Below are 24,236 nucleotides of genomic sequence, written 5' to 3'. Positions count from 1 at the left end.
GGCCCAGCCTTCTCTCTCTGCCTCACCTTGTTGGGAGAATAAACCAAAGGAGGGGGGAATGGCATTTGAAGAAGCTTTAGGGTCCACTCTAAGGAAAAAAGGTATAAACGTCCATGTTCTCCACCATTCTGCACATTTTAGAAGCATATTTTCCTGTTCCGCACAGGAAAATCCATCTGCAAATTCACATTTAATGTATCTTACCCAATATGTGTGGAACAGATAATATGCTTTCATGGCTGGGTTTTCCTGTGCAAAACAGAAATCTACTAAAGTGCATTGTCCAACATATGCAGAGAGCTCTTGGATGGCGCACTTTCAATGTGCTTCCGCAGCTGGATTTTCCCGTGAGAAGCTGGAACATTGAAAATGCAATTTCCCAGCAATTCAACCCTTAGGCGGCTATGTCCATCTTTGCACCAGCTGACCAGACCACACCTGCTTCCCCTCCGTTTAACCCAGGGGTGGCCAAAGGGTGGCTCTGCAGAGGCCCGTGGACTGCAAGTCCCATGAGCCCCTGCCCAAGGGGCTCATGGGACTTGTAGTCCACGGGCCTCTGGAGAGCCACCCTTTGGCCACCCCGCACTGCCCTCCGATTTCGCACGCGACGGCTCGAGCCCAGGCGCGGGTCTTCCGAAACCAGCTTCGCTCTTCGAATCTCCGCGCCCGGGATTGCGCATAGGCTCCCAAGGCCTTCAGATCCCGAAAGGGTTAAAACAAAAGCCCCAAAAAGCTGCCGCCGGGCTCCTAGAGAGGCTCTAAGCTTTCCGGGGGGGGGGAGGTGTCGCCTCGCTTCCCTTCTCCGCCCAAACGGGGGGAGGAAGCGCATTTGGCCGTTTGAATGTTCTTCTGGCTGGCTGCAAAGCGAGGGAGAAGCGGTTGCGCAGCGCAAACGGGGTGAGTCCGGTGCAAGGGAGGGAGGGTAGCTAAAAGGGCAAGGGAAGCTGCAAAGACCCCTGCGGCTGGGAGCTGCGGAGACCCCGAGGTCCCCCCCTGCGCTCCAAAGCCGCGTGGATCCTTGAAGTTCTGGCCAACGGGGGGGGGGGGGGTCTGTTTCCTTTGGGCCGCGCGGGGCCCCAGTTCGGGACTGGCTGCGGCGAAACGCCCTTCTGGCTTCGCCGTGGCGTTCTCGAGATCGCCGGACACGGGCCGGCAGCTGCCGCCGGGCTAGGCTCGCGGGCGACGGAAACAGCCCCAGGTCCGGCGGGAGCGTGGCCCGGGAAGGCCGGAAACGATGTCCTCGTGCGTCCTTAGGGTGGACTAGGGATGCCAGACTCCCGGTGAGACCTGGGGGTCCCCTGGAATTGCAGCTCATCGCCAGGCGACGGAGAACAGGGCTGCTTTGGAGGGTGGGCTAGGGATGCCAGACTCCCGGTGGGACCCTAGCGATGCCCTGACAGGTGGAGGCAGCTGGGCCCGGGGTCTTTGACATGAAAGATTTCTGTGTCCTGAGCGGACAGACAGGTAATGGCTGGCATGGGTATGGGCTGAGAGCTCTGAGGCTGTTCAGAGCTGGCCTCTAGAGCAGGGGTAGTCAACCTGTGGTCCTCCAGATGTCCATGGACTACAATTCCCATGAGCCCCTGCCAGCAACTGCAGGGAATTGTAGTCCATGAACATCTGGAGGACCACAGGTTGACTACCCCTGCTCTAGAACAAACACACTTGGCTAGGCAAGCCACTGATTTGCACTTGCCCCATAGCAATGGGGTGAGGTGGGGGAGCCGATGGGGTGTAGGACTAGGAGGATCTTGGGAGACCCGGGTGGAATCCTCATATTTAACATGGGAGCTCTCAGGGTGACCTTGTCAGCCTCGTAGGGTTGTTTGGGGAGGATGGAAGAGGAGAGAAAGATGCTCTAAGCCGCATTAGGTCTCTCTTGGGGAGAAGAGGGTATAAATAAGTAAATACAATTGTGTGGGGGTGACAATACTGTCCTAGCTTACTGGCTCGTTGTAGAGATTAAAGCAATAACAGGAAGCGCTCAAGATACAGTGAAAACAGGATAGAAAAGTATGATTAGTAAATGTCATAGTCAGTTTTATTGCTTGTAGCCTTTGGCCGCTTCAAAAAATGACAGAACAGATGCAGAATCTATACAAAAATTCCAGCACAGTTTTAAGACTTTAAAATTAGGGCAAGATTTGTGACGAATGGTTTTCTTGGTTCCTAATGATCAGGAAATGTGTTCTGTTGTGTTTGCTCATATCTGTCCATCCCTCTTGATATTTTTTTTGCCCCATGGCTGTGTTAAATTGTGAGTTCTTTGGAAGGGTGAGACTTACTAATTGTTGCATGCCCCTCTCTAATGTGCAATAGCTTTGTGTAGTAGCATAAATGAAGGAAGTGAAGTTGGATGCCTCGTTTTTCCTCCTATGCTAGGTGGGGCCGTTTTTTGTTTCTTTTGTACAGTTGGAATGGACAGAAACATGGGAGGGTCAGAAATAAAGGAGAAAACCCCAAGAGGAGCAGTTGTGCCTGAAGTACATTGATCAAACAAAACTAATAGTACTTTTTCCCCAGACAGGATCATGCCTGCCCTGCCTGGCCCCAGTTTCCTCTAAGGATAGACCAGAGTCAGAACCTTGACCCTTTCTCTCCAGTGGAGACAAAACTCTTGCTGGGATAAGGCCAACAGTAGTATCGCAAGAAACCGAACAACCGAACAACACGTAAAATGGCCGCTTCTCTAGAAGAAACAACAGCAGGTCTGCCGCTGCCGCTTTGCGTGAAATTGGAGGCCCAGGGCCAAGTGGATACCGGCGCGAGAGGAGATGAGAAAGCCGCTTGTATGAACCAGGCTGGAGGCGCTGAGGGGATATCGAGAGGAGCACCCATGCCGAGGGTGAAGCAGGAGCTGGAAGAGGAACTGTTTCCCAGCTGGGATTGTCAGTGGCAGCGGGTGCTGGAGGTGGTGCAGACTCCCGTGGTGGCCCCTGTGTGGGACGCTTTACCGTTGCCTACTTTCCCTCAATCCGGCAGCACTGAAGCCTACCTGTCCGCTTTTGAGCGAGTGGCGGACGCTTCCCAGTGGCCTAGGGAAGAGTGGGTGGCTCGGCTCATGCCTGTTCTCAGCGGGCAAGCCCAGCAGGCGTATTTCAGCCTGGATCCGAAAGACAAGGGTGACTACGGGAAGGTGAAGGTGGCCATTTTGAGGCTGGACAACTACATTGCCGCGGAGACGCACCGCCAAGGCTTCCGGCATTTCTGTTACCAGGACGCCGAGGGGCCGCGAGGGACGTGCCAGAAGCTCCAGGAGCTCTGCCATCGTTGGTTGAGGCCTGAAAGTCAGACCAAAGAGCAGATCTTGGATCTCTTGGTCTTGGAGCAGTTCCTGGTCATTCTGCCGCAGGAAATGCAGAGCTGGATTAGGGAGCGCGGGCCGGAGACGTGCGATCGAGCGGTGGCCCTGGCCGAGGAGTTTTTGCAGGAGCAGCAGGCAGCCAAGAGGTGGGAACAACAGGTGAGGAGGGGCTTCTAAATGCTGACCTTCTTCAGGTGCGAAAGAGAGCAAATCTTCAAGAAGGAAGCTCCATATTCGTGTGTGGATTTATCTAAAACATTTAGTAGCGAGCTTTCTTCTTTACGGAACAAGGCAGCTGGCAAAATAGATAAAATACATAAAATAGAATGCACAGAATATATTTTTTTTAATTTTTTATTCGGTTTATATGCTTCCCCTCTTGGACTTGCCCTCTTGGGGCGGTGAACAATGTTATGACATGATAATAAAAAAATAATAAAATCAATTAACATTAAAAAAACGCAGTTAAAAAAAGCAGCATTAAAAAAAGCGGCATTGATTGTTATGGAGATAGGGGATGGTGTTAATCATTCATGATGTTGACTAGGCGGAGGGGGGATGGGAAGAGGGGCACGGGAGGGAGACCCGATTTTTAGATGGTTTAGCTCAGGAGTAGTCAAACTGCGGCCCTCCAGATGTCCGTGGACTACAATTCCCAGGAGCCCCTGCCAGCATTCGCTGGCAGGAGCTCCTGGAAATTGTAGTCCACGGACATCTGGAGGGCCGCAGTTTGACTACCCCTGGTCTAGCTTCTTGGCCTCAACCATAGGCCTGGTGGAAGGGCTCCGTCTTGCAGTTCCTGCAGAACTTGGCAAGTTCGGTCAAGGCTCTGATCTCCCTGGAGAGCTCGTTCTACCTGGCAGGGCCGAGAAGCGAGGGCAACTAAAATGCCCGGAAGCTAAAATGCAGTGTGTGGAATCTGACATCCAGTTTCTGTGTGGAACAAAAGCCCACCGGAAGGACAGAGGAGTCTGAAATAGTGTGGGCGCTTCCTGGTGCCACTTGAAAAGCAAAAACACGAGATTTCTCATGTTTAGGGAAAGAGGCTTCCTTCCTCTATGAATGTTGAAAGCTATCACCCAAATATTTGCCACAAGAAGGACAGTGGGTGGATGCAGCAGGGAGACAGCCAGGGAATGTACACTCCATTTTAGTTTCTATGCAAGCCAGCTGTCCTTCCAGGAAAACACGTGTTGCATCTTGAGAGTTTAGTTCCGATGCGCCTTTTCCCCCTAACAAAGTATCCCGATCCTTTATGGTTTTGTCCCCCCCCAGATAACCGTGCCCGTTGAGATGGTGATCATCAACTCCCCTGTTGTAGATCAAGCTTTGTCTGACGCAGCACAGAGGCCTCCCAAGGAAACCAACCAAGCTGACCACAAGGAAAGCGCCCCTGAAGGTACTTGCAAGTTCTGGGCAGGAAGATTGGGCCGTGGGGAGATCAGCATCCCCGTGATGCTGAGCCAAAAAGGGAGGGGGGAGCAAACTGATGAATATCCATAGGAATGTGAAGCATCCCAAATCTAATTGTGGCATCCGGTTCTTAGGCCTGAATCACCAGTGGTGGCTCTGGCATTGCTTACTTGCACATGTTCGGGATGATCTTAAGGGCTAGAGACTTGCTTTAAATTAAAATCTGAGCTTTGCTGGCTGTTGCAGCGGAGAGCTCACCCCTTCAGATGCTGTGAAGAAGAAACCAGATGCCCCAATTTTACACGGAAAACTACAGACGGGGAGTGGGGAAAGGGTGGAGAAAGTTAGTGGCCACAGGCGACTTCATGGTATGGTGGAGATTTGAATTCAGAGCTCCTTTGTCTGCAAATACAAATGCTGGTTTGTGTGACTCGCTGGATGTTTTCTTCCCAGCAGACAGCAACTTTGCAAGCAGGACGGAGGCCAAGCAGGTCCTCCAGGGAGAGGCCGAGGTAGACAATCAAGGGAGGAGACCTCTCGGAGGTTTTCGAGAGGAGGCCTTCCACAGGATGGACCCCAAAAGAACGTACGTGAGCGAGCTCAGCCCGGGGAGACCGCCGAAGAGCTGCCTCTCAGGGAGGATGCTGAAGGACAAAGACCTCGACGGGGTCCTCGCCGACCCGGAAGTCAAACGGCACCTGTGCAAGGAGTGCGGGAAGCGGTTCCGTAAGAAGTGGGACCTCATCAGGCACGAGAGGATCCACACGGGCGAGAAGCCCTACCAGTGCCCCGAGTGCGGGAACAGCTTCAACCGGAACACGACCCTCACGAAACACCTCCTCATCCACTCGGGGGAGAAGCCCCACCAGTGCGCTTACTGCGGGAAGAGGTTCACGCGGCGCTCACACGTGGTCAACCACCAGAGGCGCCACTCGTGGTAAGAGCCACGTCTTTCCTTTGCTCCCCTTGTGTTGTCAGTGGCGACTGCATCACCAGAGTAACATTTAAGGTGGGCCCAGCCCGGGAGTTTTCTTAGAAGTCACACGTTGCCTTCCTATTGATACTGCTAATTGGTGACCCAGGTTAAGCTTTAATATATTTGTGTTGCTTCTTGAACGGATCTTTACTTGGATCTGAGGAGGGAGGGCGATAAAAGGGGGCAGAAGGACCAGGCTATGCCACAAATTGAGCCATCCTTGACCTTGGGGAGGAAGGGTTTTTGGTTCAGTTTTAGCTTTCAACGATGCCCTGAATTGACAGAGCAACCCTTGACCTCCCTTCTTCTAATAACGTACCCTCTGCTTTGGTTGCAGCCAGGGAAGGTCTTGACGAAGGATCCGGCGCGACTCGTCCGTACGACAGAAGGGAGGATGCCGAAGCATGTTTAACCTGCTGCTCAGAGGACAAGGACAGGCTCCCTGGGTTGGGCGTGTCGGCTAAGCTGTTAGAGTGACTTTGGGACATTCCCCGCTTCAGCCAAGGACAAGCTATCCCTCTGAAGGGTCTCTGCTCCGATCGGGGTGGGGAAAAGAACTCTGTCCGCTTCTGGCAAGAGGCTGAGGGGGGACAAACGTGATCCAAGCAGCACGTGGCGGTGTAGGTGGGATGCCCCTTTTAATGAAATGCTAAGCACAGACTAACCGGTGTTGCTGGACGCAAGACTATTTGACTAGGCAGCTTATTTTATTGCCAGAGGACTCTCGCTGAGCGAGGTTGCCTTTTTGACGAGTGAATCTTGAGCTGGCCAAATGGGGCAGGAGATGCAACGGGTCACCATAACCGCGGTTGTCGGCCAAAAGCTTAATAGCACTTTGACCTTGTGGCGCACGGATAGAAATAACACTATTGCGACCTCGCAGTATCAGCAAATGAAATTAGCCGTTCTTCCTGTGTGTGAGCTTTTCGAGAATTAAATGTGCTCTAGGAACAACAACAGAATGTCAGGGCTAGCAGGAAGCTATCTGGCCACTGCTACCTCTGGGGACTGGTTGCCACACCTCAACTAGACCAGGGCAAACTAGAAACAGCCGAAGTCTGCTTGAAATCCCTCCAGGGCTGCCTTAACCTTAAGGTTTGCTGGCTTGTTTGCATGGCTCTGTGTGCAGAAAGAGATTCCTGGTGCTTTTCATTTCACGGCATGGAGGAAAACGTAATCCCTGCCGTTCGGGGTCAAAGAGGCAGTGGTGGACGGTGCAGCTGCTGGGACAGGTCAAAAAAACAGTGATCTTGGTCATACAGTCTGAAGGGACCTTCAGGGTCATCTAGTCCAACCCCACGCAGAATGCAGGAAATGGTCGGAGGAGTGGGTGGGTGGGGAAACCGGAAGTGTGTTACTCTCACACTCTCGATTACAGTGGGTGTACTGTTCTGTGTGCGGGCGTGCCAAGGAGGGTAATTTCAGGGTCCCAGAACAAGCTAATAGCCCCTGGCCAGCGTGAAGTACACCCTTGCCAGTTTGAAATTAAGATCATATAGCCAGGTTGGCCACACCAGCTGCAGAGACACTGTGGCCAAGCTGAGGTGCTTTCTAAGTGAAAATAGGTAGCCCACTCGAGGTGGTTCTGTGTTAAAAGGGTTACTTTTATTTCATTTTTTAAAGGATAGTTATTTCTCACTCCTAGAAACAAAAGTTCTGAATATATACAGTGTCAGTCATTGACATTCTAAGACACCTGCATTAATAAAAATCTGGTAGGAATATTCCAGCACTCCCATCCACCCCATGGGAAGGCTCTTGCTTCAAGTATCCAATGGGCCTCTTCTAACCGAAGCTGATGATCCGTGAAAGCAACACAGCACCTAGAATGTATGGAGCTTTCCCTGGAGTAGAGCCCAGGGCACTTTTTTTAACGTGTCAGAATAGCCGCAGCGGAGGATGTGTTGACATGGTCACGCAGTACCTTTCATGATAGCAGCTTGCGTTGTATCCCGTGGCCAAGAAGAACCGTACGACTTCCGCACTATGTATGAATTTATATTTAAAACATCTGTACATTGCCTTGCCGCCCAAATTAGGGAGCCTAGTTCATAAATATTTATTACTGATAGTTTTACCATTTTGTAGCAGAACTCAGGCAATTATCAGTGCAAGAGGACAGACCCTCACTAGTCATTCATGATGCTTTCTTCTCAGAAGAGTTAAGCATCTGGTCCTCAGAACTTCCTTGCACAGGTATCCTGCCTCCATCTCAGTCTCTTAATTTAATTGGTCCACTTCATTCTCATTTGAAACATAATTATGGGGGGGGGGAGGGAGTTTAAAAGGCCGGGGTCCAGCCAGAAAGGGGTAAGGAGACTCCCTGCTGTCCAGGAAGTGAAGCTGAGGGTTACAGAAGGGCTGTTCCGACTGCTAGGCTCCCGAGGTCATCTTCCGCTGAAGGAGAGGAGCCGTCCTTAGATGCGTTTCTGCCAACTCCTGCACAGTTCAGCTCATTGGCCCAGTGTTCCTGCAGACATGAAGGGAAGGATAGGCAGTTACACAGGATGCAGTAAATCTTGAAGTGGCACCAATGAGGATTAGGGCAGGGAATGACAGGAGTCCATGAGACAGGGACTGTCTTACCTGTACAGGTTTTCTTACCGTTGCTGAGCAGGAGCCAAGAAAGCATGCCCAGAGGATTGTAAAGAGAAAAGGTTTAGAAGAGGAAGGGTGGTCCTTTCAATACAAAGAGAGGCTTCTGACGCAGAACCGGGTCTAGGAATTTGAGTGAAATAAATTTACCTGGGAGGAGGAAGGGTCAGCCTCTAGGTCTCCATAGCACCCTTTATGGTAGCGAATCAGGTCTCCCCAGAGCACAAGATTCTTGCAGCTAAGAAGGGAAAAAATTAAAAATGGAAAAGAGTGGGTGTGGTTGTCAGGAGGGAAAACTGGCATCGGCAGTCAAAGCAAGTCACCTCTCTTGCTCTGCCGGGGCACAGGAGGGGCTGCTTACCCTGGGCATTGCCCTTCTATCGGCAAGAACTGATCCGGTTCCTTCTGTAGAAATTCTTGGGCCAGGCAAATGATATGGGCTGCCATGGAGCACCCAGCATGGAAACAGCGCAAGGGGGTCTCCTCCTCCTCCTCCTCCCCGTCCTGCAACAAAAAGGATTCCTGTTACAGTGGCAGGGCTAGTTTGTTGCAAGAACAAGAGAGGAGCATGGTGGCACTTCTAGAGATGCTTTGGGCTCATCATTTGTTTGCTGGAGTTCTCAGCCAAACAAGCACTAGAGAAATGAAAGAAACACAAATATCTCTAAATGCCACCCCCATGTCAAGCAACAGGCCCTGTTTCTTGGCCACTCTTCTTTCTCCACTTTGTTCTCTTGCCAAAGGATCCTGGCCTTGCAGAAGTGACGTTACCTGGAACCTTTTCAGACAGACGCTGCAACATTTTGGAGTTGCCGGGAGTTCTCCAGGGGACTCTGGTCTCGCTCCTTGGCTTCCTTTGACAGCACGGACTTGACCAAAGGCTACCGGCATGTGCAAGGGAGGTTCCAAGCCCAGCGGGAAGTCCCGGTGATATTCCTGCTTGAGCCAACGTATGGTGAGGGGCAGGCGGCACCAGGGGGCAGCTCGGAGCATGTGGGCCAGGACACGGAGGTGGAAGTCAAACTGGCGCTCCTTGGAAGTGCGGCGGGTGACGTGGGTGAGCCGGCGGGAGGCATGCGGATGCTGCCAAGCCCATTCAAACTGCAGCAGAGAGACGAGACGGGAAATCAGTTTGACAGGTTTAGCAGAATGGGGAACATTCCACTGTTAAGGTAGCTCAACCCCCGTGTGCCAGTGGGACACCTTACCCGCAGGGCGGCCACGTCAGAGGGGAAGCCATGAATGATCAGCACCATGTCCCTACAAGGAGAGATGAAGGGCAGATCAGCTGCATTCCGGAACAAGGTCAAAGTTTTTGTTTTGACCTTCTAAGGCCATTTGCGGCCTGGGCCCAGCATATCTGAGGGACTGTCTAACTCCCTATGCCTCTTGCAGGACTCTTTGCTAATTCGAATCAGTTGGTGATCCCTGGCCCACTGAAATACACCTAGCCTTGACCGGGACTTTTTTGGTGGAACAATCTCCCAGAAGAACTAAGGGCCCAGTCAGAACTATCACAGTTCCACAGGGCCTGTAAGATGAAGCTTTTCCACCAGGTATTTGGTTGAGGCCAGAGCAAAGATCTACTGGGTCCCTCTTTTGGGTATTGGAGCACCCACCTAGAGGACCCCCACCAGAGGGGGTCCATTGAGTTAGTTGTGGGGTATAGCTTAGTGAGGTAGGGTTATTGGGTGTTGGGTTTTATTGTCGTTGTTTTTATTGTTAACCGCCTCAAGCCAGCTGGACTGAAAGCAGCTGTTGAGGAATACAATAATAAATAAATAAATTTCCCAGCATACACAACTCAGGAGGTCCAATTCCCAGCATGCCACAGAACGGCCGGCCTCCAGAGCAAGACATGCAAGGCGGAACATGCAGACAGGCAAAGGGTTTACCAAGGGCCGCGGCCACTTGTCTTCCAGGCCCCTCCACGATGCTTCCCAGCGTTGTGCTGATCTATCCGCCGTTCAGGATTGACGGTGAAGCCGACATAAACGCGGCCGTGGTACCGGGGGTTGGTGCAATACAGAAGGTAGACGCCAAAGAAGCTGCACACCTCCACCACCATGGCTGCCACGGAGGAGTCGAAGGCTGGGGCCGAGGGAGCTGGATATAGAAAGAAGGTGTATGACAATTAAGAGTCTCTACTGCACTTGATAGCCACTCATCAGCCAAGCCTTCATCAGGTCTGACATCAGTAGAAAGTTTTAAAATTATCAATTGTGGTTATTTTATCACCGCCTTCGAGGAAGGGCTGGTTAGAAATAGAAAATATATTATTATTCCAGCCCCTCCTGGTTTCCCACCCTGCTCTTTGCCCTGTTGGTAGGGCTGCCAATCTCCTGGCAGGATCTAGAAATCTTTGGGAATTACAACTGACTTCAGTTCCCCTGGAGAAAACAGCTACTTTGGAAGGTAGACTCAATGGCATTATACCCCGCTGAGGTCCCAGCCTCAGCCTGCCCCTCCCCAAACCTCCAAGAATTTCCCAGCCAGGAGTTGGCAGTCCTACCTGCCTGGGCTTGTCCCGATTTATCCTGACACAGCTCCTGGAATACAGCGTGGCGTTGAGGTTAAGAGTGATGGGCCCCAAGCTGGAGAACCAGGCTTGATTCCCCACTTCTCCACATGCAGTTACAGTTCTTGGGCCAGTCACAGTTCTCTCAGAGCTCTCACAGCCCCACCTACCTCACAGGGTGCCTGTTGTGGGGAAAGGAAGAGAAGCAATGGTAAGCCCCTTTGGGACTCTGTCGGGTAGCAAATAAGTGGGGTAGAAAAAGCCAGCTCTTCTTTTCCTAACAGCTACATCGCATTCAGCATCTCTAGGCTGGGGGACATCACCTGTTGAACTGCTGCCTGTCTCAGCACAGGAAAAGCGTGCCCATGAGAAAACTGGGGAAAGCTCACTGCAGCCCTTACCTGCTTTCTAGCAGAGCCTGGCTAGACAGAATTGGCATTTCCCGACATCCCTTGCGTCTTTCAAACCCCGGTCCGCCCATTCCGCATGGCCCCTTCCCATCATGCACTGCACCCTAACACCCACCTGTTCTCGAGGGCGGCCCGTTGCCTGGCAACGCTACGCTTCTACCCCAACTACTCTTTGGGGGTTTTTGCCCTTTCTTTGTTTTCTCCTGTTGACCAGAGGGCAGAGCTATCCCGCCCCCATCAAATAACGTCAAGCGGGCAGGTTTAAAAAAAATAACATAGTTGGAAGTGATGTAAAAATGGAAATGAAAGGACTGCGGAAAAACCATAGAGACTGGGAAAGCCTCGCCAAACTGAAGCTCTCCAGACGTCATGGACTACAATTCCCATGAGCGCATGCCAGCATAGCTACCTGGCAGGGGCTTATGGGAATTGTAGTCCGGAGAGAGACGCAGTTTGGCCACCCTTGGAGCCTAGGGCATGATTGGTTGAACGGGGCGGAACCCTTAGCGGAGGAGGATGTGACGTGCACCATAGGCGGAAATGGGGCGAGCGGCTGTTCTCTTTCATTCGCCGCCTCTTAGCAGGGAGGATGGAGGCGGCCGGAGCCTTGAGCGCGGAGTCTTTGCGGGAGCGGCTCTTGCAGGGTCTTGAGGCCGAACACGTGGTAAAGGGGCTGGGGGGCTGCTTCTGCAGGATACCCTTCGTTGTGCTGGAGGGGGGGGGTCCCCATTGTGCTTAATGTGGCTTGCTGCTAGGGTTGCCAGCTCTGGGTTGGGAAATACCTGGAGACTTTGGGGGGGTGGAGCCTGGAGTGGGCGGGATTTAGGTCAGGGAGGGGACCTCAGTGGAGTCTAATGTTTTGCAGTCCCCCCTACAAAGCGGCCACTTTCTCCAGGCGAACTGATTTCTTTAGTGTGGAGAGGAATTATCGTTCTAGGGGATCCCCAGGTCCCACCTGGAGACTGGCATTCCTAGTCCACCCTCCAAGGCAGCCATTTTCTCCAGGGGAACTGAACTCTGGCACCTGGGGATGAGCTATAGAACTGGGGGATCCCCAGATCCCACCTGGGGACTGGCATCCCTACTTACTACTTGGTAAGGGAATCAGGTTGTGGGGAATTTGTTCTCCAGGGTTCTGCTCATTCTCTGGTTAAATGCAGACCCTCCCCCCCCCCCATACCTGCTAGCCACTTTTTGTCCATTTCCCTGGTTCCCTATGTACATCTATTTCTCAAATGTACACTTAAAGTCTGCGAACACTCCTTTTGCTCAGCAAGTTCATTCATCAAATGCCAATATCCCAGTGTAAAATGTATTTGCGGTAAAGGGGGGTGAAAGTTCCTTTTTCAAAGAATGTTGCATTCCCCCCCCCCCCCCCCCCGCCATGGAAGGAAGTAGAAGATACAACCCCTGGACGCTGTGCCACAAGCTTCAAAGTCCTGGTAGTTTCTCCACGATTCCGGGGGAAACCACTGCTTCAGCGGCACCGGTAAGTGGAACTGTATAGAAATATCACTTTTTCAGAGGGAACTATTAACTGTTCGTGATATATTTACCCTATTAAGGCCATCTAAGGCAATGGTCATCTCCTCCTATGACGTAGAATCATAGAGTGGGAAACGGCCATATAAGCTATCTGGTCTGCTCAGTGCAGGATCAGCCTAAAGCATCCTAAAGCATGATAAGTATCTGTCTAGCTGTTGCTTGACTGCCCATGAGGGGGAGGCAACCTAAGGAGTACCTAAGTGATGAACTATGAACTACTATGATTGTGAATCCCCCCCCTCCTCTGGTGCCATTTCCACCTCTTCCCTCTCTCTTCTCCCTGCTCCTCTGCCCAGGCTGGTCAATGAAGTCTTAGCGGAGGAGCTGAAACACATCCACGCCTTTGAGCAGCGAACTCTGACTCCGGAACAGTGGGCCAAAGAGCAAGAAGCCAAGTGAGAGCTGTGTCCTCCTCGGACAGGAAGACCAGAATTGCTTCTCACGTGGGAGGAGGGAGAGATGGCAAGGGCATGAATGTATGGTGCAGATTTGGGACCCATCCAGAGCACTAGCGGGTGGGAGTGCTAAGCGGACTTGAAAGAGAACATGCAGCTGCCAATAAAAATGGTTGCCTGGGAATACAAGATGTGTCTTGGCTCTGGCTGGCTGATGAGGCTTTCTTGTCTCTCTCCATGTTAAAAGCTCAGTGTGAATTTTTTTTAACGGGAACAGACTTGGTTGAAGAGCATGGTAAATAAGTGTGTGAGCGTATTTCCCGTCTCTTCCAACTGGAATGCATAATTGTTTTAAAATATCCTTTGAGGAGGATGTACATTGAGCTGTCCTTCTGCCATATATAAATACTGCCCTCTGGTGGTGCTTAAGTGCCAAGCATCCCTGGATTAACTTGGGTACCAAATATGTCATCTGTCCTGCCTCAAAGACTTCCACAGGAGTTTGCAAATGTAAACCACCAGCTATCCTTGGGGTAAAAGTCAAACCTATGGCTGTCACTCAAAGAAAATGTAGTCAATTTTGAAGAATCTGTTTCCTACATCTGCATAAGCAGGCAAATTATTTTTAAAAATCACATCATTCTACAAGGCAAAAGTAGACCCTTTTTATTTTGAGATGATGCACATGTTTTATTGCAGGAGGCATTATGCAAGAGGTGTTCCTCCTCTCACACTGGGGTGGGGGACAGGATTTCTATCTTCCGGGCTTTTAAAATGCAAGGATTTATTTACTTTAAAAAGAAAAAGGGTTTTCAAAATCATCTGCATAGTGAGGAGAGCATGGTTTTAGAATCAAAAAGTTGGAAGGGACTCAAGGGTCATCTAGTCCAACCCCCTACACTATGCAGAACACTCACAACCTTATCACTTATCAGTTTACCAAAGTATTTTTATTGATACGTCCCAAAGCTGAAGAAGGGAGAGTCCCTTGCTGGGGAAAAACAGCAAGGGAAGGATGAGAAAGGAGGTGTCCCTCCTACCCTCTGGGAGTCAGTAACCTAGGGAAGGGGGAGGGCTGTGGAATTTGAAAAGGCCGCATTTAACTTCCCAGCAGTACAGGAAGTGGGTCTCCATACTGCCTCCCAAGTGGAAAGTTAGGCATTTTTACAGCACGTATCTAACCTGATGGGCAGATTGTGGTAAGGGACACCTCTGGCAGATGCCTCCCAAAGCTGCTTTGTGCCCTGAGTTTTTTTGGGGAGAGTGGGGGGGGTGGACCTTGATGATGCCCTGAGGATCCACCGATAAAAGACTTGGAGGGCTTTGAAAGACCGCTGGAATCGAGTCCGGTGTGACAGACGGGGAAACAGATTGGTCAGGAGCACGCAGCCCAATGTTTCCTATTTCTTCACGAGATGCTCCAGCTCCGAAATGCGCCGTTCCTGTTCGGAGACGGTGGCCTGCAGCCGCTTCAGGTCCTCCGAAAGCTGCTCTAAAGCGGATCCCTGCAAGGGGTCGCAAGACAAACGTCAGTGGTGATTCTCAACACTGCTTCCTCCCCCATCTATACCCTCATCTCAGTATGCCGCACAGTGCAGGCAACCTTTGATCTCTCTGGGTCTCTGCTTCCTTACCCCCTGGTGTGCCCTTTCCTGGGATATCTGGCTTCTCTTTGGCCCTTCCAGGAGGTTCTTGTTGACCTTGAACTCCCTGGTCTTCTGAGGAGTGTAGCCATCCTTAAGTGATATGAGGATGGGGTCGCCGTTCTTCCCCGAAAGCCATTCGTCCGCCGTCAAGGCAGAGTCTGGACCAGCCGTGTCAGGGTACAGGTCCTCTTGGAACAGGTCTGACTGCAAGCCAAACAGAGGTGAATCAGGACAAAAAAGCTCAGTGCCTTTCCAATAATCCCGAGTTTTCAGCACCTAAAAGGTTACAGATTTGGAGGAACGTGGTCATTAGTGAACTGGTTCGTGTGCTGTAACCCCGTCACCTGCTACAGTAGAAAAGAGCAAAAAGTCCAGCAGCACCTTAAAAATTAACAAAATTTGTGGCAGGGGTAGAGCTTCCATGAGTCACTGCTTACTTCTTCAGATACAGCACCTTGAACTAATTGGATCTGAGGCTTTCTTGTGCCACTAAAGGGTAGTCTGCTGAACTGCCTGCTTCTCCCAAGCACTGAATTCGTAAGAATCCAAGGATCTTGACTTACTTTCCGAGGCACAGTCATGGCGATGGGTTCACATTTCCTCTCGTGGAGCTTGTAAAACCTGAAGGGGGTAAGAATATCATTCAGGCAGGGGTGCTTTCTGGAGGGGGGAAGTGCCAGGAGTCGCAGGTGTTCCTCCCTGCCCCTGGTCCTACCTGGCAATCTCACACTTGCTGACGTCCAGCCCACGCTTGGGCATCCACCCCCCGCCTCGTTGCGACTCCTTAGAGCTGAACATGGATAGATAGTGGACAAAGGGAGCCTCGCCGGTGAGCTCAAAATAGCGGATGCTGCTGTCACCCTGCAGAGGGAATCAGAAGTCAGAATTACAAATGTGCCTGCAGGCTCCAAAAATCGGAAGATCCCTGACTTACTACTAGATCCTTTCGGCTGCAGGTACCCAGCATTGAACCTGAGTCCTTCCCTGTGCCAAGCAGACCCTCTGCCACTAAGCCAAGGCCCCCTTTACCTTGCCAGTCAGGTAAACCACGTTGGTGTCCGGATCATAGTAAGGCAGCAGAACCCCACTGCTTGTGTCTATCTCCTGGAGGGTCAGCGGCTCCTCAGGATTCCTCTGCGGGGCAAAGAGCAGGGGGCATAAATGCGAAGGTGGGTCACGGCGAGGCCTCTGAGTGGAGGAACTCGAGGGGAAGAAGTCCAAGTTCAGAACTTCTGCTTAAGTCTACAATTCTTAAGTTAAAGAGGATTGTGTTTTTTGCAGGACGTCCAAATGTCCCCCCAGGCAATTGCTGGATCCGGTGATTCTGGTGTTGCGAAACGACAAATCCTGCCGGCCGTTTGCTGGGCCAGACCCACAAACTTTGACCCAGGAACCCCCCGGGTGCACATGCCAGGAACCCATTCGGTGGCCCCAAGCGAGCGGCTCTTAGGGACAGCCTCTCCTCCCACCCCACTCGGCAAGATGGGTCATCTCCCCCCGTGCCCTGTGTGGAATGGCTGTAAGAATAGTTAACATTGGCTGTATAGCAGCTTGAAAGCTCTGCAGTGGTCTGTAACCTTCGATTGCAATTATTCAAACCGGATCCTCCCTCCCCTTCACACGGGACCCTCCGCTGCTGCTGTTGCTCCCTTCTAGTCAGTGATTCCGTTTGTGACTGTCACAGAGGCTTGTTTCAGTGCCAGGATGTGGCCATTGAGGTCTGCCCCGTCGTGCCTGCCTGCCTCCCTTTGGTGATTTTAAAAAGGGCTTTCCTTTTTATGCAATGGCGTGCGCAAGCACAAGTTCCAGCATGTAAGCGCTCGTGGCTCCTTCCCTTCCCCGGCAGTCTCTGTCAACGCCACCATCTTCTCACACGCCCGCCAGGACAGGAGTCACTCCGGTTAAGGCTCATCTGTACATCAGCTGTCGTTTTTTCTTTTCTTTTTTAACTCACCGGGTCCCACAGAGCCACCTGCCGTTCGCTCATGCGGCTGAAGCCGGTGGTCAGCAGTTTCCCATCATTCACCGGAACCGCCCGGACGGGACGGGACCCCTCGTGGGGACGGGGCAGCTCCTGCGAGTGAGACAGAACAGAACAGGCTGTGACAAGTGATATTCAGATGTGAACTGCAGCCATTCTAGTGGGGCATGCCTCTCTGAGGCCCCTATGCCAGGCGTGGCCAAACGGTGGCTCCCCAGATGTCCATGGACTACAATTCCCACGAGCCCCTGCCAGTGGCTGAGGGGTTGGGATCCATGCCTTACAAGGAGAGGCCGAGAGAGTTAGGTGTGTGTCAACTTGGAGAAGAGGAGGGCAAGGGGGTGAGAGGATAGCTGTGGTTTACTGCTGAAGAGGGTGGCGGAGTCTCCTTCATTGGACGTTTTTAAGAGGAGGGTTTTTTGAATTATTATGGTGTATAAAGGAAGTTAAATAAAAGGCCTCCTCACGGGCCCTGCTGAAGATCAAAGGCTGGGCCAGGTAGATGCCCAGGCTGATTCAACCTGACCGTCGCTGGTCTCTTCCCCTCTGATCTTGAGCGTGCACGTTACTCACGCTGGCGACTTTGCCCCCTGCCCGCGGGTCAAACAGACGGACACGCTTGTCCCGGCAGGCCGTGCAGAGCAGAGATCCGTCCCGGTTCCAGACCGTGCTGTAGATGGCATCCGGGTGCAGGTCATCCAGCGAGATGGATGCCTGCCCGACGCCCACATCCCAGACGGTCACAACGTTGTCACAGCCTGTCGAGAGATCAAGGCCCCGGAGAGGAATGAGGGTGGGTCGAGAAACCCATCGCCGTGAGAAAGGAGCTTTGGCCAGGCCTGTGACTCCTTACCTGCACTGAGCAGCAGGTTCTGCGCCGTCGGGTGCCACGTGACAATCCCCACGCGCTTGGAGTGGCCTTCAAGGGTCACCAGGGGTTCGTTCAAGGACCGCACGAGGCCAGCTTCAGGCACCGCCCACACCTGGGAGCAAGAGAAGAGGGCAGCTGCGGCAGGAGAACCCAGAGATTTCATCCTATCCAGGAATGTTTCCTTACGCTCTGGCTTTTGGGCAAAACTCTATGGTAAGATTTGCTTCTAACCATAGAGTTTTGCCCAAAAAGCAAAGCATCAACAACCCCACTGTCGACCCTTGTGTGCTGATGTCAATTCCAGGCGATGTGTTATAATGTGGCATTGTTCCACTTTTGGGTAAGTTTGAGGGGGGAGATGTATCTGGACAGCGGGGGACCCCCCACCCGTACCAATGCATCTAGCAACCCTATTGCAAGGCCCCACCCCTTCCTCATGTGATGGGCCCCATTCTTTCCCCACTCCATTCCTCTGATCCTCCATCTCCAAGCTCTCCCTCCCTCTCTGAAGCCACACCCACTTCCTCCCAAGCCACGCCTCCTCTCCCCACAGTCCCGGCCTCTGGGCTCCTCTCCTCCCCACTGACTCACTCACCATAACGCTGCAGTCCTCGGATCCACTGGCAATGACATGGTCGTTGTGGGGGCACCACTCCACGTCCATCACGGGGGCCGTGTGCCCCGAGACCACGGGGCAGGACTTATCCAGGCGGCCCGTCTGCAAGGAGGCAAAGACGGAGAGAATAGTCTGTCTGGCGGGAAGGGTGCCAGCTTTTGCATCACACAGAACTCGCCCTCAGCCTGAAGGCACAGATGGGTTTGGTGGTGGGAGAAGTCGCCAAGTCCCAGCGGGGTTTCCGAGGCAAGAGGTGTCCTGAGGTGCTTCGCCATTGCTTCTGCTTCCCAAGGAAGGAGACTTCCTTGGAGGTCTCCCATCCAAATTCTGGCCTGGGCCGACTCTGCTTAGCTTCCGAGATCAGGCTGGCTTGGGCTATCCAGGCCAGGATGAGGGGGAACCAACCTCTACAAAAAGAAGAAACTTGTCCCTACCAGGGGCCCCCTGGAGACCAAGAACATTCTCAGAAGCTGAGCTTTCAAGGGGCCAAGTTCCTTTCGTCAGATAACTTTGAGCTTGGACTCTCGAAAGTCCATCCCCTGAAAACGTTCTTGGTCTCGAAAGTGCTACCGGACTCAAACCCAGCTGTTCTGCTGCTGACCGACAGGGTTACCCTCTGAAGCTGGAAGGAAGAGTTCCGGATCTCAGATCTCCTATCAGAGCCCGGCTGCCTTGCAGGAAGAACGCCCCTTGCTGTCGGGCAAGCCCCCAGTTCCTTCACCCGCCACAAAACCAACAGGAACTGTCTCCTGAGGTTTGCCGGGATTGGCGGCTGATGCGCAAAGCCAGACGAAAGCACGGCGCACGCCAGGAAAAGACCCAGTTCCACTGTGCCCTGTCTCGGTGTGAAAGCCAGCTTGGTGTGGTGGTTAAGAGCAACGGCTTCGGATCTGGGGAGCTGTGTTTGATTCCCTGCTCCTCCACGCGCAGCCAGCTGGGTGACCTTGGGCTCGTCACAGCCCTGATAGAGCTGTTCTCACAGAGCTCACCCTACCTACCTCACAGGGATCTCACCTACCCTAAGGGATCTCTCAATTCAGTTTACAATCATCTTCCCTTTCTTTCAGGGAGGTAGGTGGGGCTGAAGCTCAGAGAGAACTGCTCTGTAAGAACAGCTGTAAAAGGACTGTGACTGGCCCCAGCAGGGAATCAAACTTGGTTCTCCAGATCACAGACCACTGCTCCTAACCGCTGGGTCCTTGTGGTAAAAAGCTGAGTGACAGAATTCATAGGGCGTATCAGCAAGGCGCCCGATTTTCTTCCTTCCTGGCTGCTCATTCTGGTCCGTTGTGTGGACACCCATCTAACTTTCTCCCCCAGCCCTGGATCCTGCCCATCCCCGCCCCGCAACCACACGGCAGTCCTTGTAACTGGAGGTAACTGTTGGGTGGCCAGATTCCCAGCCGGGCCCTGCTCCTCTGCTTTCAGCAGCCGCTCGATCGGCTGATATTCTTCGTACGGAGATTTATTTTTAGAAGTTCAATTTATAGACTGTTTCTCCCTGGGCTGAATCACACGAGGAGGCAACTGCGTTCAGCTGCAGGCTTCCCTGGCTGATTTCTGCCCGCCCGCTAAGACGGTTATAGACACAGGGAGGCACTCCGTGGTGTGTTGCCAGGGAGCTGGCAGCCTCACGGCTTCACCACCAGCTGCGGCCATGTCTGCCAGGCCAGCCATGCGGGGGAGGCCAGGGTTCCCTGAATGGCCCCAAAGGGACCATTTTGTATCAGGACAAGGGGGGTGGGCTTGGGAGCGGGGGGTTGAAGCCCCTTCTTCCGATGTGCTACAATCGCCATCTGCATTGGGCCCCCGGCATGCCGGAACGAGGGAGATCCAGCAACTCACATCTGGCCGATCCAGAGGAGTCGGGGTGGGGACCCAACAGGTGTCCTCTGTTGTGGGTAAACAGGTGAAGGCATGCAGGCAGGGGTCACTGGAGCCTCAGGTAGGACCATCGGGCCTAAGTGGCGCCTGCAGGTGAGCTGGATCTGGATTGGGGCCACAGTGGTGGGGAAGAGCTCTTAACACTCCCCCCCACCACTTTTATTTCTTTATAGGCAAATTGCCAGACAGGCAAATTAGGGGGAACTCTTTTTTTTCCCCTCCAGAGTTTAAAGGGGCTGATGGGGAGGGGACATTACTGTTCTGGGAAACAGCACAGGGGAAGGGTTAATTCCCCTCCCCGCCCCCCCAAATTGTGATGCAAGACTAGACTCCCATCACTGCTACTTTAAGATGTGGGGGGGGGAGGCTGGCTTCTTCCCCCCCCACACCCCTATGTGGGTTTAAAGCCACCTTTGAGCAGAGGAAACAGTGACCCCCCTCCCACCCAGACAGCCTTTAGCCCCGTATCCAAAGGCAGTCATAGAATAGCAGTATCATGTCAGGGGACAGACATTGAGCGGGGAGGCATGAGTTCAAATCCTCCCCTCATCCGTGACCGCTCCCTAAGGACAGCCCCTCATCCTGACACCTGCAAATCCACTTGGTGTCATGAAGCCGCCTTGAACTGAACTGGCCATTTTCGTCCAGCAACCAAGGCAGTCCACTCGGTACTTCAGAACTGTCCACCAGAACCAGATCCTGGATGACCTGGAAGCTGGTCACCCCGGAAGGCTGGGGGACCTTCATACTCTCTTAGCCTAACCAACCTCACAGGGTTGTTGTGAGGAGAGGAGAATGCTGTGAGCTGCCTTGCAACCCCACTGGGGAGAGAGGAATAAACAAACTTCAGAGAGCTGCGACGGCTGCTGCCTCTTCCCCCTCCCTCCCCTTTGCCTTTTGCTCCCTCTGAGGAGTGTGAATCCGCTACCCGCTCTCCTGGCTTCATCACGCTGAAGTCATGCGATGCCGCTACCCTGGGGGCAAACCGAGATCATTCCATCCGAGCCTAAACTTAGCTGCTCCTCTCAACCCTGGTCGTCTTTGAACCTTTGGGGAACGTGACGCCCCTGTTTGAAGAACCAGCCGACAAAGGGGGGAGGGGAGATTGAGACTTCTCAGATAATTGGGGGGAGCAACAGCGTCAATGTATGAGATGCTCAGGGCAGGGAGGGGGGTCTGGGAGGCCATTTTCTGGATCCTCCAGAACAGGAGCAGGGCCAGGGAGGTTTCACTGGGGAAAACTGGAAAGAGGGCAAGGTCTTCACACAAAGACTACTTGATGACTCCTGTTTGTCCGTGGTTAGAAAAGAGTCTTCCTGTGTGTGAGGGAGGAGAACCAGGACTTGTGGGCCCTTAGCAGAGGGACAAGAAGAGAACTTGGGGCAGGCAGACGCAGCGCATGGCGTGAGCCAGAGAGTTTACCAACCAGGCTCTCCCCATTTCCTTCCCTCTCGGCCTGCCCCAAACCCACTTCCCTTTCTCTGAGCCCTGCTTCCGCAGCAGGTTCAAACTTCAGGCCATTTAAGGCAAAAAAAAGTGTCACCCATCTGTCGCTTCGGCAGTTTCACAACTCCGCGGCCCCTCCCTCCCTCCCTCCCCACCCCGCCACCATTGCCGCACTCCCCGGAAACGTGAAGCGGGCTGGGGAGACGCCACACTGAAGTGAGATTTATAAAAGGGTGCTCGAAATAAAGGAAAGGCATCCATTTGCAATGGCAGTCGAGATCAGAGCAACCCAAGGATTTCAAGGAGGACGTTTTACGGGTGGGTGGGTGACGTACCTTGGACAAGGGCAAGACCAGGAAGGCCCCTCCCCCGCTGGATTCGACCACGATGGCCAGGAATTTAGGGTTGACTGAGCAGAAATTCCCATCCCAGGTCATCTGGGAAACACGGATGTCGTCGTAGCACTGGTCGGCCTTGACCGGCTGGCCGTAGACATGGCGGAATTTGCTGGACCTCACGACTTTGCGGCTCATGGTTTCTGCCAGAGAGTCGCCAAGGGACGGGGGTTAGTTGGGCCGCTGTCCCCAAATGAAAAGCCAACCTTGGCTCGCCCCCTCGAACCTGCTGATGTGCCTGAAATTTCAGTGAGCCCCATGCCCTAGACCAGGGGTAGTCAAACTGCGGCCCTCCAGATGTCCATGGACTACAATTCCCAGGAGCCCCTGCCAGCATTCGCTGGCAGGGGCTCCTGGGAATTGTAGTCCATGGACATCTGGAGGGCCACAGTTTGACTACCCCTGCCCTAGACAATCCAGGAGGTCTGGTTCTTCCCCCCGTCCCCCCAGACTTTGTGGGTCGCTCTTCATGTGACACCACCTCGGCTTCAGGCAGCTGCAGAAGAACCAAGGCTCTTGGCATGGGAAAGTGAATGAATCCCCAGTGCATTTGCACCCATGCATTTGCTCTAACCGGCAGGTTAATCCGCCACTATGCACGTTATAGTCAAGTGGCAGTGCATTCCACAAGCAGAGCACAGGCGACCTTGCTCGCCACCCAGCCTGACCCCGAGTGTGTTTACCCAGAAGCAAATGCTGGAGCCTTTGGTGAGACTTTACAGCCTGCAGGGCAGCAGGTGGTCACCGTTTGGATCGCTCGCACAAAACAGCCAAGTCGCACCCAAGACACACACAGAACAGATAAAAACCGAAGCATTCGAGGCAATTTTACCCCTCCCGGGGAGAGGCGCACAAAGGACGATCCCGTTTTCCATCCAACACCCTTGCGAGGTAGTCTACGCTGGGAGATTTCACTGACTCACTGCACTAACGCTGGATTCCCAGTGTGGAAAACCAGTGAAATCAGGGCATCAAAGGAGCCCTTGCGAGAGGAAAGCCCTCCTCGCCCCTCAGTTTCCCGAGCTTTGCAACGGGAATCCCAGCGTGATCCACCTCGCAGGGCTCTGCAGGGAAGGAAGAAGAGCAGGGGCATGAAAGTGCTACGGGCAGCATCCAGTCATTCATGGAGGTCCCCCCCCTCCCATTTGCTGTGCAAGGGTCCCCCACCCACACACCCACACACAAACATCCCCTTCCCCCCCCCTTTCCCCTCGGTCCCCAACCCAAGTCCTCCCTCCCGGCCACCCCCACCCCACGCTCTCACCTGCAGCCTTTGTAACGGATGTGCCACACAATGAATTGGAGCCCGAGCCGCTCAGAGCTTTTTAACAGAGCCATCGCCCTGGAACTGTCAGAGCGGGGAGGGCTGGTCTCTTAAAGGGCCAGCGTGCAGCAAGTGGCATCTCGGCTAGCCGTGCATCGCTCTCCGAGGTGCTTCCCTCTCCGAGCCTCCCCCCCACCCCACTCTGCTCCTCTCATTTCCTCCCGATATTTCCCACCGTTCTAGTGATATAGGGGAGCTCCATAGTTACCTTCCTATGCCTTCTTGAGCCGTTTGCATTCATTGGAGGAGCAAGTTTCCAAGCAGCACTGGTCTCTTGGGCTCCTGCCTGAAAGCAGCTCTGCGTAGCTCTGAGGCTTTCGGGTTTGCAATGGAACGAAACAGGTTCTCTCGCCAAATCGAATATGTCTGCAGGGTTGCAGGTTTCCAAGTTATGCATGGCTTTTCTGCCGGAAGACATCTGTGGATGCTTTGCCCTTAGCACGGTTCCCAAGGAGAGATATAACCTGAAGCACTTGAGATACTGTTTTATGTTCCCAAAGAAATCTAGACTTCCACTCCTTTATCTCCTTGCCTCATCCATTCGCCTCCGAGAAGCCTATTCGCCCCAATTCCATAGGAATCCAGAAAAAGAGCCCGGCGTCCCAATCCCAGGTTTCATTGATGAGTCCTTATGGCAGTGTAGACTCCTGGTGTGGGTTTGAAGTCTGAGATCTGTGAACGGCTCAATCCCGTGGCTTGGCCCTCCAGGAGTAAGGGAGAGATTAGCATCTGAGATCCAATAAAAGATATGCTAAAGGTTGTTTCAATGGCTGGGGAGGCTCCCCCCCCCCTCTCTCCCGTGGGCAATACACCTGGAGAGGCTAAGCAGAAAGACCAGCTTCCAGGGAAACAGGATGGAAAACATTGGTAGCAAGAATTGCTATCTGGGGGAAACACTGTTCTGTAAGAGTGGGCCT

The 24,236-nt window shown here is 53.1% G+C and overlaps 4 protein-coding genes across 14 annotated transcripts; 2 read left to right on the top strand and 2 right to left on the bottom strand.

Moving 5' to 3' along the window:
- The first annotated feature begins 563 nt into the window (after positions 1–563).
- Positions 564–7,431, top strand: LOC143826059 (zinc finger and SCAN domain-containing protein 23-like). 4 transcript variants are annotated; one of them, XM_077314623.1, is made up of 5 exons: positions 564–897; positions 2,528–3,463; positions 4,580–4,703; positions 5,174–5,654; positions 6,031–7,431. In XM_077314623.1, the coding sequence occupies exons 2-5, from the start codon at positions 2,678–2,680 to the stop codon at positions 6,044–6,046; spliced, it is 1,407 nt and encodes a 468-aa protein (XP_077170738.1). In that variant the 5' UTR covers positions 564–897; positions 2,528–2,677; the 3' UTR covers positions 6,047–7,431. The 4 variants fall into 4 exon arrangements, with proteins under 4 accessions (XP_077170738.1, XP_077170735.1, XP_077170736.1 ...); XM_077314620.1 differs by having other exon boundaries at positions 5,171–5,654; XM_077314621.1 differs by having other exon boundaries at positions 2,524–3,463; positions 5,171–5,654.
- Positions 7,277–11,557, bottom strand: SLX1A (structure-specific endonuclease subunit SLX1A). Of its 7 annotated transcripts, none has more exons than XM_077314640.1 (8): positions 11,332–11,557; positions 10,184–10,394; positions 9,497–9,548; positions 9,060–9,389; positions 8,650–8,792; positions 8,439–8,526; positions 8,280–8,302; positions 7,277–8,163 (listed from the first exon to the last, which is right to left on the bottom strand). In XM_077314640.1, the coding sequence occupies exons 1-7, from the start codon at positions 11,540–11,542 to the stop codon at positions 8,294–8,296; spliced, it is 1,044 nt and encodes a 347-aa protein (XP_077170755.1). In that variant the 5' UTR covers positions 11,543–11,557; the 3' UTR covers positions 7,277–8,163; positions 8,280–8,293. The 7 variants fall into 7 exon arrangements, with proteins under 7 accessions (XP_077170755.1, XP_077170758.1, XP_077170757.1 ...); XM_077314643.1 differs by lacking the exon at positions 8,280–8,302 and adding an exon at positions 10,801–10,988 and having other exon boundaries at positions 11,332–11,445; XM_077314642.1 differs by lacking the exons at positions 8,280–8,302; positions 11,332–11,557 and adding exons at positions 10,801–10,988; positions 11,208–11,292.
- Positions 11,558–11,727: 170 nt separating this feature from the next.
- BOLA2B (bolA family member 2B) lies at positions 11,728–13,345 on the top strand. Its single transcript, XM_077314790.1, has 3 exons — positions 11,728–11,880; positions 12,608–12,705; positions 13,058–13,345. The coding sequence occupies exons 1-3, from the start codon at positions 11,806–11,808 to the stop codon at positions 13,158–13,160; spliced, it is 276 nt and encodes a 91-aa protein (XP_077170905.1). The 5' UTR covers positions 11,728–11,805; the 3' UTR covers positions 13,161–13,345.
- Positions 13,346–13,796: 451 nt separating this feature from the next.
- CORO1A (coronin 1A) lies at positions 13,797–23,763 on the bottom strand. 2 transcript variants are annotated; one of them, XM_077314627.1, is made up of 11 exons: positions 23,528–23,763; positions 21,936–22,138; positions 18,250–18,372; positions 17,637–17,766; positions 17,357–17,541; positions 16,757–16,876; positions 15,832–15,936; positions 15,518–15,663; positions 15,366–15,423; positions 14,791–15,006; positions 13,797–14,661 (listed from the first exon to the last, which is right to left on the bottom strand). In XM_077314627.1, exons 2-11 carry the CDS (start codon positions 22,131–22,133, stop codon positions 14,557–14,559), a joined length of 1,386 nt encoding a protein of 461 aa, XP_077170742.1. In that variant the 5' UTR covers positions 22,134–22,138; positions 23,528–23,763; the 3' UTR covers positions 13,797–14,556. The 2 variants fall into 2 exon arrangements, with proteins under 2 accessions (XP_077170742.1, XP_077170741.1); XM_077314626.1 differs by lacking the exon at positions 23,528–23,763 and adding an exon at positions 23,260–23,413.
- Between the last annotated feature and the right edge of the window lie 473 nt (positions 23,764–24,236).

This window comes from Paroedura picta, chromosome 16 (assembly GCF_049243985.1).
Source record: "Paroedura picta isolate Pp20150507F chromosome 16, Ppicta_v3.0, whole genome shotgun sequence".
In the NCBI taxonomy this organism is placed as follows: Eukaryota; Metazoa; Chordata; class Lepidosauria; order Squamata; family Gekkonidae; genus Paroedura; species Paroedura picta.
Note: the sequence above shows the minus strand (reverse complement) of the source record. Positions and strands in the feature narration are given on the sequence as shown.

Excerpts from the sequence above, each read along its gene's own strand:
- LOC143826059 (XM_077314620.1), top strand. The coding sequence starts at position 2,678 with ATGGCCGCTTCTCTAGAAGAAACAACAGCAGGTCTGCCGCTGCCGCTT. Across the intron at positions 3,464-4,579 it reads CCAAGAGGTGGGAACAACAG|ATAACCGTGCCCGTTGAGAT; the intron begins GTGAGGAGGGGC and ends GTCCCCCCCCAG. Across the intron at positions 4,704-5,170 it reads CAAGGAAAGCGCCCCTGAAG|CAGACAGCAACTTTGCAAGC; the intron begins GTACTTGCAAGT and ends TTTTCTTCCCAG.
- SLX1A (XM_077314639.1), bottom strand. The coding sequence starts at position 11,542 with ATGGTTTTTCCGCAGTCCTTTCATTTCCATTTTTACATCACTTCCAAC. Across the intron at positions 10,395-11,331 it reads CGGGCCGCCCTCGAGAACAG|CTCCCTCGGCCCCAGCCTTC; the intron begins GTGGGTGTTAGG and ends TTCTATATCCAG. Across the intron at positions 8,793-9,059 it reads TCTGTCTGAAAAGGTTCCAG|GACGGGGAGGAGGAGGAGGA; the intron begins GTAACGTCACTT and ends TTTTTGTTGCAG.
- BOLA2B (XM_077314790.1), top strand. The coding sequence starts at position 11,806 with ATGGAGGCGGCCGGAGCCTTGAGCGCGGAGTCTTTGCGGGAGCGGCTC. Across the intron at positions 11,881-12,607 it reads GTCTTGAGGCCGAACACGTG|GAAGTAGAAGATACAACCCC; the intron begins GTAAAGGGGCTG and ends CCGCCATGGAAG. Across the intron at positions 12,706-13,057 it reads CCACTGCTTCAGCGGCACCG|GCTGGTCAATGAAGTCTTAG; the intron begins GTAAGTGGAACT and ends TCCTCTGCCCAG.
- CORO1A (XM_077314627.1), bottom strand. The coding sequence starts at position 22,133 with ATGAGCCGCAAAGTCGTGAGGTCCAGCAAATTCCGCCATGTCTACGGC. Across the intron at positions 17,542-17,636 it reads GAACCTGCTGCTCAGTGCAG|GCTGTGACAACGTTGTGACC; the intron begins GTAAGGAGTCAC and ends ATCTCTCGACAG. Across the intron at positions 15,424-15,517 it reads AGCAAGTGTGAGATTGCCAG|GTTTTACAAGCTCCACGAGA; the intron begins GTAGGACCAGGG and ends TACCCCCTTCAG.